This window comes from Oncorhynchus kisutch, unplaced genomic scaffold (assembly GCF_002021735.2).
Source record: "Oncorhynchus kisutch isolate 150728-3 unplaced genomic scaffold, Okis_V2 scaffold808, whole genome shotgun sequence".
Classification (NCBI taxonomy): domain Eukaryota; kingdom Metazoa; phylum Chordata; class Actinopteri; order Salmoniformes; family Salmonidae; genus Oncorhynchus; species Oncorhynchus kisutch.
This window is the reverse complement of record NW_022262753.1, coordinates 109,782-121,072: the sequence shown is the minus strand read 5'-3', so window position 1 is coordinate 121,072 and position 11,291 is coordinate 109,782. Positions and strand designations below refer to the sequence as shown.

Below are 11,291 nucleotides of genomic sequence, written 5' to 3'. Positions count from 1 at the left end.
TCATGGCTCTATGTGGTACTGTGGAATAGAGTTCCATGTAGTAATGTCTCTATGTAGTACTGTGGAATAGAGTTCCATGTAGTAATGTCTCTATGTAGTACTGTGGAATAGAGTTCCATGTAGTAATGGCTCTATGTAGTACTGTGGAATAGAGTTCCATGTAGTCATGGCTCTATGTAGTACTGTGGAATAGAGTTCCATGTAGTAATGTCTCTATGTAGTACTGTGGAATAGAGTTCCATGTAGTAATGTCTCTATGTAGTACTGTGGAATAGAGTTCCATGTAGTAATGTCTCTATGTAGTACTGTGGAATAGAGTTCCATGTAGTAATGTCTCTATGTAGTACTGTGAAATAGAGTTCCATGTAGTCATGGCTCTGTGTGGTACTGTGGAATAGAGTTCCATGTAGTCATGGCTCTATGTAGTACTGTGGAATAGAGTTCCATGTAGTCATGGCTCTATGTGGTACTGTGGAATAGAGTTCCATGTAGTCATGGCTATATGTAGTACTGTGGAATAGAGTTCCATGTAGTCATGGCTCTATGTAGTACTGAGGAATAGAGTTCCATGTAGTCATGGCTCTATGTAGTACTGTGGAATAGAGTTCCATGTAGTCATGGCTATATGTAGTACTGTGGAATAGAGTTCCATGTAGTCATGGCTCTATGTAGTACTGAGGAATAGAGTTCCATGTAGTAATGTCTCTATGTAGTACTGTGGAATAGAGTTCCATGTAGTCATGGCTCTATGTGGTACTGTGGAATAGAGTTCCATGTAGTAATGTCTCTATGTAGTACTGTGGAATAGAGTTCCATGTAGTCATGGATCTATGTAGTACTGTGGAATAGAGTTCCATGTAGTAATGTCTCTATGTAGTACTGTGGAATAGAGTTCCATGTAGTCATGGCTCTGTGTAGTACTGTGGAATAGAGGTCCATGTAGTCGTGGCTCTATGTAGTACTGTAGAATAGAGTTCCATGTAGTCATGGCTCTATGTAGTACTGTGCGCCTCCCATAGTCTGTTCTGGACTTGGGGACTGTGAAGAGACCTCTGGTGGCATGTCTTGTGGGGTATGTTGGGTGTCTGAGCTGTGTGCCAGTAGTTTAAACAGACAGCTTGGTGCATTCAATACCCCTCACAAATACAAGTAGTGATGAAGTCAATCTCTCCTCCACTTTGAGCCAGGAGAGATTGACATGCATATTATTAATGTTAGCTCTCTGTGTAGATTAGAGGCCTAGCTGTGTTGTAATTGTAATTCTCCTAAGTCCCTCTTTGTGGCACCTGACCACATGACTGAACAGTAGTCCCAGTGCAACAAAACTAGGGCCTGTAGGACCTGTCTTGTTGATAGTGCTGTTATGAAGGTAGAAACTAGGGCCTGTAGAACCTGCCTTGTTGATAGTGCTGTTAAGAAGGTAGAAACTAGGGCCTGTAGAACCTGCCTTGTTGATAGTGTTGTTAAGAAGGTAGAAACTAGGGCCTGTAGGACCTGCCTTGTTGATAGTGTTGTTAAGAAGGTTGAAACTAGGGCTTGTAGGACCTGCCTTGTTGATAGTGTTAAGAAGGTAGAAACTTGGGCCTGTAGGGCCTGCCTTTTTGATAGTGCTGTTAAGAAGGTAGAAACTAGGGCCTGTTGTCACGCCCTGGCCTTAGTATTCTGTGTTTTCGTTATTATTTTGGTTAGGCCAGGGTGTGACATGGGGATTCATGTGGTTTGTTTTGTCTGGGGTTGTTTGTGGTTATGGGATTGTGGTTAGAGTAGTACTCTAGGTATGTCTATGGTTGCCTAGAGTGGTTCTCAATCAGAGGCAGGTGTTTATCGTTGCCTCTGATTGGGAACCATATTTAGGCAGCCATATTCTTTAGGTCTCTTGTGGGTGATTGTTCCTGTCTTTGTGTTTGTGGCACCAGATAGGACTGTTTCGGTTTTTTCACGGTTCTTGTTTTGTAGATTGTTGTATTTTCACCTTTATTAAAGATGTACAAAACTAACCACGCTGCATTTTGGTCCGCCTCTCTTTCACAAGAAGAAAACCGTTACACCTGTAGGACCTGCTTTGTTGATAGTGTTGTTAAGAAGGTAGAAACTAGGGCCTGTAGGACCTGCCTTGTTGATAGTGCTGTTAAGAAGGTAGAAACTAGGACCTGTAGGACCTACCTTGTTGATAGTGTTGTTAAGAAGGTAGAAACTAGTGCCTGTAGGACCTACCTTGTTGATAGTGTTGTTAAGAAGGTAGAAACTAGGGCCTGTAGGACCTGCCTTGTTGATAGTGTTGTTAAGAAGGTAGAAACTAGGACCTGTAGGACCTACCTTGTTGATAGTGTTAAGAAGGTAGAAACTAGGGCCTGTAGGACCTGCCTTGTTGATAGTGTTGTTCAGAAGGTAGAAACTTGGACCTGTAGGACCTACCTTGTTGATAGTGTTTTTAAGAAGGTAGAAACTAGGACCTGTAGGACCTACCTTGTTGATAGTGTTGTTAAGAAGGTAGAAACTAGGACCTGTAGGACCTACCTTGTTGATAGTGCTGTTAAGAAGGTAGAAACTAGGACCTATAGGACCTACCTTGTTGATAGTGTTGTTAAGAAGGTAGAAACTAGGGCCTGTGGGACCTGCCTTGTTGATAGTGTTGTTAAGAAGGTAGAAACTAGGGCATGTAGGACCTACCTTGTTGATAGTGTTGTTAAGAAGGTAGAAACTAGGGCCTGTGGGACCTGCCTTGTTGATAGTGTTGTTGAGAAGGTAGAAACTAGGGCATGTAGGACCTGCCTTGTTGATAGTGTTGTTAAGGTAGAAACTAGGGCCTGTAGGACCTGCCTTGTTGATAGTGTTGTTAAGAAGGTAGAAACTAGGACCTATAGGACCTACCTTGTTGATAGTGCTGTTAAGAAGGTAGAAACTAGGACCTATAGGACCTACCTTGTTGATAGTGTTGTTAAGAAGGTAGAAACTAGGGCCTGTGGGACCTGCCTTGTTGATAGTGTTGTTAAGAAGGTAGAAACTAGGGCATGTAGGACCTGCCTTGTTGATAGTGTTGTTAAGAAGGTAGAAACTAGGGCCTGTAGGACCTGCCTTGTTGATAGTGTTGATAAGAAGGTAGAAACTAGGACCTATAGGACCTACCTTGTTGATAGTGCTGTTAAGAAGGTAGAAACTAGGACCTGTAGGCCCTACCTTGTTGATAGTGTTGTTAAGAAGGTAGAAACTAGGACCTGTAGGACCTACCTTGTTGATAGTGTTGTTAAGAAGGTAGAAACTAGGACCTGTAGGACCTACCTTGTTGATAGTGCTGTTAAGAAGGTAGAAACTAGGACCTATAGGACCTACCTTGTTGATAGTGTTGTTAAGAAGGTAGAAACTAGGGCCTGTGGGACCTGCCTTGTTGATAGTGTTGTTAAGAAGGTAGAAACGAGGGCCTGTGGGACCTGCCTTGTTGATAGTGTTAAGAAGGCAGAGCAGGTCTTTATTATAGACAGACTTCTCCCTTTCCTAGCTGCTGTTGTAGCAACATGTTTTGACCATGACACAAATGACTTTGACAGACAGTTTGTTGGTGACATATAACTCAGTTTAAAGTTGTTTAGGCCTATCGTTTGATTGGTGTTCGGAAACACGATCTACTGTCTCATGGATGTTTCATGACAAATCTTTAGGTGGCAGGTAGAATGTCCACAACCTTTTCTGTTGACTGTTGCGTTCTGTTGATCTATAAAGTGGCCTTTACTGTATCAACCTGTTGTGTGTGTCTGTCATTCAACGGTTGTCTACGACCAAAACAGTTTACAAAGATACTGTACATGAGATGTTGCTATATCCTGTGGTTTCAATCAACTCTTTGTTCTTTTTTAATGTTGATCAGACTACCGCATTAGATATTAATGTTGATCAGACTACCGCATTAGATATTAATGTTGATCAGACTACCGGCATTAGATATGATTGTTGATCAGACTACCGGCATTATATGTTAATGTTGATCAGACTACCGGCATTATATTTTAATGTTGATCAGACTACGGTATTAGTTTTTAATGTTGATCAGACTACGGTATTAGTTTTTAATGTTGATCAGACTACGGCATTAGTTTTTAATGTTGATCGGACTACGGCATTAGTTTTTAATGTTGATCGGACTAAGCAATTAGTTTTGGATGATCAAAGTATATACTTTAGATTATTATTATTAATTTATTTATTACCTTTATTTAACGTATTATTATTATTGGATGTCCTGTGTGTATAGATCTCTACATGAACAACGGTAAAGATCTTTCCTGTTCTAGTTGTTAACCACAACATCAGAACAGCACGGATAGGCGGTGAGTGGGAGCAGCCTTGTGAAGGCATGACTCACATCAGACTGACGTTACACGGGAATTACCATGCCCACCCGTTCTGGTGTACTTTCCAATAATATTACATTATATTCATGTTGTTCAGAGTTGACTTTATTTGTTTTTAGTTCACAAGAAATAACCAGGCCTTTCTGGAGGCCATTGAGATTCTTTTAAAATCAACATTAACATTTAATATGAGTCGGAAACATTCACGAAAAACAAATGTCAAGTCGGTTTGAGTTCAATTATTTCCATTCCTTATTGTTAGACATAAACCACAACACTGTCCATAGTTACACGGCACAATGTGCACAGAAATATACATATAATCAAACTGTGATATTAAATGACGAAATGTACAATTCATTAAATCGTCCTTGTATTGACAATGTACAAAAATAACGTGTGAAACGAGGCACAACAGGGGGAAATACAATCAATGAACATGTTAAAATGGACACATTTTTGTCTAGTAAATAATTTAAAACACCTTTCCTTCTAAATTATTGCAAACATAACGTTCTTTCCATGCAGCGTTGTGTATATTGTAGCCTATTGGCGCGTCAGTGTAAATGTGCTTGATATTAATCCTCAACATGTTTCTTCCCGATACCTGAAGAGAATATAGACAGCCACGTGTTAAAAGTATTGTCTATTAACTTGACTGACTTCAGTAGGCTATGCAAACAAAGTGCGTTTCTCTCAGCCAACTAAGAGGATACATCGTGGGAACGTTTGGAGCGCACCGGAATGATGCGCAATTACGCATGAAAGATAATTATGCTGTTGCATGTAAAGTTCGTTCCATATTATGTTTTGAACTTGCAGCTTCCAAACAATTAAACCTCAATCTCTATTGTCTTTAGTTCGTCAAGGTTTCTAAATATGTATTCCATAAACCTATTGGCTATAGTGTGTTCTATACCGCCCGCGAGGGGCATCCCGCCAGCTGTCCCGTGCTGGAGGAGCAGACTCCGCTAGATGTGCTTATAGAACCGGTACCGGAGCGATCAGAGTTCGTGTTGTTTGATGGCGCAGTGGATGATTTTCTCTCTTTCTGTCTGAGATGAATCTTGGTGTGTCTTTTGCGCTCGTCGCTCCTCGCGAACTTACGGCCACAGAAATCACAGGCGAAGGGCTTCTCTCCGGTGTGCGTGCGGATGTGCGTGGTGAGGTGGTCGCTGCGGCTAAAGTTCCTCATGCAGATCCGGCACTGGAACGGTTTGTGTCCCGTGTGGATCCGGATGTGTCTGGTCAGCTCGTCAGACCGAGAGAACCGCCGGTCGCAGCCTTCCGCTGGGCAGGGGTACGGCCGCTCATGGACCGGGGTCTTGCTCGGCCTGTTGGGATATTTTCTGGGCCGCAGGATGGGTCTCAGGGGGAGGTTCTGGGGGCTGTACGCGGTGGGGAGTCTGGGTCCATCCGAGACCGGCCCACCTAATGTAAAGTTCCTAATAGTGTTCAGGGGAGTCAGAGGTGGGGGTACTCTAAAGGAGTCCAGTGGGCAGGGGAAGGGCTTGCGGTCAGGCATGGCCTGCATGTCCCTCTGACAGGTCGGCTGAAAGAACCCAGCATAGTCTGGGATGATGGGGAAGAGACCCGAGTCTGTGTTGGGTTTAGGGGAGGAGTAGGACGGCGGCGGGTAAGAGATACCGGGCCCGGTGGAGAGGAAGGCCGACGGGTCCTGGTAGACCTCCCCACAGCCGTAGGGAGGCGGGGAAGAGTAGAGGTGGTGCTCCATGTCGGCCTGGTTCTGGGCCATGGTGCAGCTGAGCGTGGAGGAGAAATGGCCGGGAGAGCCGGAGGACGCCGGGGAGGAGGAGGCGGAAGATGGCTGGGTCATGCCCAGGATCCCCGCACTCACAATGTTGATGACGCCCTCGGGGTTCCAGTTACCGGGATACTGAGAGTCGATGGAGAACTTTCCCATGTAGGTGAAGGTCTGGTTCCGATGGCTAGGTGGCTGGGAGAAGCTAGAGTAAGACAGGTCGAGAGAGCGTTTCTCTAAGTTCATATCGCCACTCATCAAGCCATCTGGAAGATAAGAAGAGACATCTTAGCAGATAATCACGAAACAAACAAATCAGAGAGCTTTAAAAAAAAACATGCTGCAGGTCCGTTCTCGTGCGCACAGTGTTTGGTGCGTGCTGCGCGCTCGCATCCTTTACCCACCCGTCATTCATTCAACTTTTCAAAGGGGTGCCGTTTTACTTTTATGCAAACTTGTTTTGGGAAAAGTGCGTAACTCTAGCCATGTACCTCTAAAACATAACATTTTTTATTACCATTGATACAAATATCCAGACATACATTTGTCCCACAACCATTAATTCAAAAATATTTCCAAAATCTCTTGGCCAAGATTTTAAAAATGCAATATCAAACATTATGCATAATATTATAACCTATACGTAGTAGCCGATGTGTTTCCTCTCCAATAACCAACACAGCACATGTTGCATTCTCTAAAGGTCCCCATGATATCAAAACAAAACCCTGCATAGTCCACGCTTACCTGGAACTCCGCTAAGATGGTCGTGGTAGTGGCCTCCTAAATCAGCGTTAGGAAAGATAGCCACCCCGGGCGGCAGACTGTCATGATCCACAGAGTAGATGGAATCAGAGACAGGATGGACATACCCACCCAGAGAGACCGGGACTTTCTCTAAAGTTTTAGCCGTCATCATTTAACTAACGGCTTCTCGCTGTTTCCAGGGTTTAAACGGTATTTTAAACTGGCTGGTTGAGTATGTGTGGCCTTTACAGTCCTATCCTACACTGAAACATCTGATAACCTGTCCGGAGAAGTTAACACAATCTGGAGCGTGTGTTGATACCACCTCTATAGTCTACTCTACTCTCTCCAGATCATCAGGCTGTTTAGTGAATGACGGATCCTAGCAGCACGAGTAGCAGTAGTATGTATTTATCAGTGGGGCAGTGAATGCGCCACTACGTCACTGCCCATACAAGGACCGTTTGGTTCGAGAAAGGAGGCGCTGGGGGATCCTATTGGCCCCGGGCTGTCAATGGAGAACCCACAAGTGAAAGTTCGCCAATATAAAGAGATAAAATATGTTTGTTTTTTTCTCCATGCAGTTTCCATTAGCACGAAAATGATAAAACAATACAGGTGTTAAGAAATGAACGAAATGCAAGATGGCATGTTATCAGTTTAGACGGACATCAATGTTACAAGCGTATCTGATGTATACGATTTGAAATGTTTCCTCTACACATCGCCTTCAAATAGGAATTCCGGTTCTTCTCTAGAAGCCATACATGGTTTTATCCGGTAAATCTAAGAACACCCCTGCCTACATATAAGGGTTCTATTCCGGAATATGAGCGTCGGAAACTATCGAGTATTGCCGAGCAAGAGCAGCGACAGAACTACCATCGCAAACCACAATCAAATGAGAGCCACAATCACGGAACACCTTTGCTGCATTAGACTCGGAAAATTTGTCAGGGTCGTTTGAATAGGCTTTGCTTTAGGAAAGACTGGGCTACAGGCCTATTTAGTTACGAGCTATTTATATCACTAGAAGGGAAATTGTTTGTCTTGAAATTTAATGACTTTCACATCCTGAAATGAAACGGGTAAAGGCACATGGTCTAATGATAAAGGAACATATGGATACAGTAGTAGGCCCAGACTAGCTATACATTAGGCCTATAATCTTTTATAGTCAAATATATGTTTTATATTGTTAACATAGGCTACTAATAATATGATTATTGTATTTGTTGTTATTATTATTATTATGATTTTGTTGTTGATTCTCAATACTGTTGCCCTCCAGTGGTGTTGAGCGGAACTGAGAGGTCGACTCGTCTGTCCGGCAGGCCGAATAGGCTACTTACTGTCTGGTGTTTCAGTGATGCACATCTATAAACCTCCTCAACCCCACGTGCATTTTAGAAAACCGGACATAGTTCACAATAACATTTCCGTTCAGAGGCGATGCGTGAAATAATGTAATTGGCACAGTATACTGGTAAAGTCCCCACGTGGGTTGAGAAACTTGAAAGTTAAAAACTAGATGGGTGGGTGAGCGGTTCGGGGCCCTGGTTGGAAGGCAATTTCCAGCTTGTGGCTGTGTCAAGTAACGCGTGGGAGAAAATTATCTAAATTTAAACATTTGATGGCTATAAAAAGTTATTACATTTTCTTGATACTTATACACTAGACTATACGTATTATTATTGTGACTAGTTACGCTTATTATTATGTTGATATTACTATAATAACGATTAAATAACAATTATTGCTAGCAATAATAATAACAACAGTATATAGACAAGAATGAATCCTTCGTTATTCAGCTCCCTGACTCTGTGACTGGAAAAAGGCTCTGGTTGATTTGCGAGGTTTCCGGTTTGAAAGGAAACCGCACCGAGCATCATGATCACACACACTCCTCACATTAATCCGCCTGGAGTCAATAAAGGCCTGTCAATGACAACTCTATTCATTTAACACCATGCTGCTGCGGGCGCCATTATTCGGCCCGTCAGTTAAACGTATCATTAGCAATATGGGAACTGACTGTGAATAAAACCCTTTCTATTAGACCGCTGCTCAATTAGACGATTGTAGCCTATAAATGGCAATAGATCATTTATCTGTTGTCAAGGTTGTATTGGAGAAAACGAGAGATAATGGCAGACTGCTTAATAAGCTAATTATCCGACCTATATATTTACAGTTCCTCTTTGTAGCACGTTAAGAGGTCGAAACCACAGGAGAGGCGGTGGGCTCTGCGGAGTTGTGTGATAGGAACAGGATGGTGAGTGAAAAACGTATGTTTATCAATCATGACTTTTTAAATTATGCTTTTTTTAAATCTTCCAATATTAAAACAGCAGATTCAGTATTTGTTAAGATAGTCCAAGTTTGTTACAGAAATGTTGAAAAATGATTTGCATCCATTTGCTCTTGGATAACAATGGTTCCGTGTGTAAAAGTGCATTTCTCTTCTCTCCTCATCCTGAACGTTATAATATCAGGCTCAATAGGTCATCAGGCCTGTGTGCTCACAGACAGACAGGGGGCAGCATGTTGTATTACCTGTCCTAGAAGCAGCCTAACATGTTGTATTACCTGTCCTAGAAGCAGCCTAACATGTTGTATTACCTGTCCTAGAAGCAGCCTAAACATGTTGTATTACCTGTCCTAGAAGCAGCCTAACATGTTGTATTACCTGTCCTAGAAGCAGCCTAACATGTTGTATTACCTGTCCCGGAAGCAGCCTAACATGTTGTATAACCTGTCCCGGAAGCAGCCTAACATGTTGTATAACCTGTCCCGGAAGCAGCCTAAACATGTTGTATTACCTGTCCTAGAAGCAGCCTAACATGTTGTATTACCTGTCCTGGAAGCAGCCTAACATGTTGTATTACCTGTCCTAGAAGCAGCCTAAACATGTTGTATTACCTGTCCTGGAAGCAGCCTAACATGTTGTATAACCTGTCCCGGAAGCAGCCTAAACATGTTGTATTACCTGTCCTAGAAGCAGCCTAACATGTTGTATAACCTGTCCTGGAAGCAGCCTAACATGTTGTATTACCTGTCCTAGAAGCAGCCTAAACATGTTGTATTACCTGTCCTAGAAGCAGCCTAACATGTTGTATTACCTGTCCTAGAAGCAGCCTAAACATGTTGTATTACCTGTCCTGGAAGCAGCCTAACATGTTGTATAACCTGTCCCGGAAGCAGCCTAAACATGTTGTATTACCTGTCCTAGAAGCAGCCTAACATGTTGTATTACCTGTCCTGGAAGCAGCCTAACATGTTGTATTACCTGTCCTAGAAGCAGCCTAAACATGTTGTATTACCTGTCCTAGAAGCAGCCTAAACATGTTATATTACCTGTCCTAGAAGCAGCCTAAACATGTTGTATTACCTGTCCTAGAAGCAGCCTAACATGTTGTATTACCTGTCCTAGAAGCAGCCTAAACATGTTGTATTACCTGTCCTAGAAGCAGCCTAAACATGTTGTAATACCTGTCCTAGAAGCAGCCTAACATGTTGTATTACCTGTCCTAGAAGCAGCCTAACATGTTGTATTAACTGTCCTGGAAGCAGCCTAACATGTTGTATTACCTGTCCTAGAAGCAGCCTAACATGTTGTATTACCTGTCCTGGAAGCAGCCTAACATGTTGTATTACCTAGAAGCAGCCTAAACATGTTGTATTACCTGTCCTAGAAGCAGCCTAACATGTTGTATTACCTGTCCTGGAAGCAGCCTAACATGTTGTATTACCTAGAAGCAGCCTAAACATGTTGTATTACCTGTCCTAGAAGCAGCCTAACATGTTGTATTACCTGTCCTAGAAGCAGCCTAACATGTTGTAATACCTGTCCTGGAAGCAGCCTAAACATGTTGTATTACCTGTCCTAGAAGCAGCCTAACATGTTGTAATAACTGTCCTAGAAGCAGCCTAAACATGTTGTACTGATTCACTGGTTTTATTGTCTACACTGATTCACTAATTAATCTAATTAGTTTAATCCTATAAACAACTCAGTCCACAATATCAAACATGAATTCTGCCAGAATGTGACCATCGAGCAGAGATTATTGTCCCCTCTAAAGATACTAGGCCTGCCAGAACCATTCATAGTGTCCCCTCTAAAGATACTAGGCCTGCCAGAACCATTCATAGTGTCCCCTCTAAAGATACTAGGCCTGCCAGAACCATTCATATTGTCCCCTCTAAAGATACTAGGCCTGCCAGAACCATTCATATTGTCCCCTCTAAAGATACTAAGCCTGCCAGAACCATTCATAGTGTCCCCTCTAAAGATACTAAGCCTGCCAGAACCATTCATATTGTCCCCTCTAAAGATACTAGGCCTGCCAGAACCATTCATAGTGTCCCCTCTAAAGATACTAAGCCTGCCAGAACCATTCATACTGTCCCCTCTAAAGATACTAAGCCTG

At 42.7% G+C, this 11,291-nt stretch overlaps 1 protein-coding gene across 1 annotated transcript; it reads right to left on the bottom strand.

Moving 5' to 3' along the window:
• Nucleotides 1-4,505: 4,505 nt before the first annotated feature.
• On the bottom strand, nt 4,506-7,395 carry LOC116362193 (early growth response protein 2b-like). The gene is made up of 2 exons (XM_031816506.1): nt 6,856-7,395; nt 4,506-6,374 (listed from the first exon to the last, which is right to left on the bottom strand). Exons 1-2 carry the CDS (start codon nt 7,025-7,027, stop codon nt 5,260-5,262), a joined length of 1,287 nt encoding a protein of 428 aa, XP_031672366.1. The 5' UTR covers nt 7,028-7,395; the 3' UTR covers nt 4,506-5,259.
• Between the last annotated feature and the right edge of the window lie 3,896 nt (nt 7,396-11,291).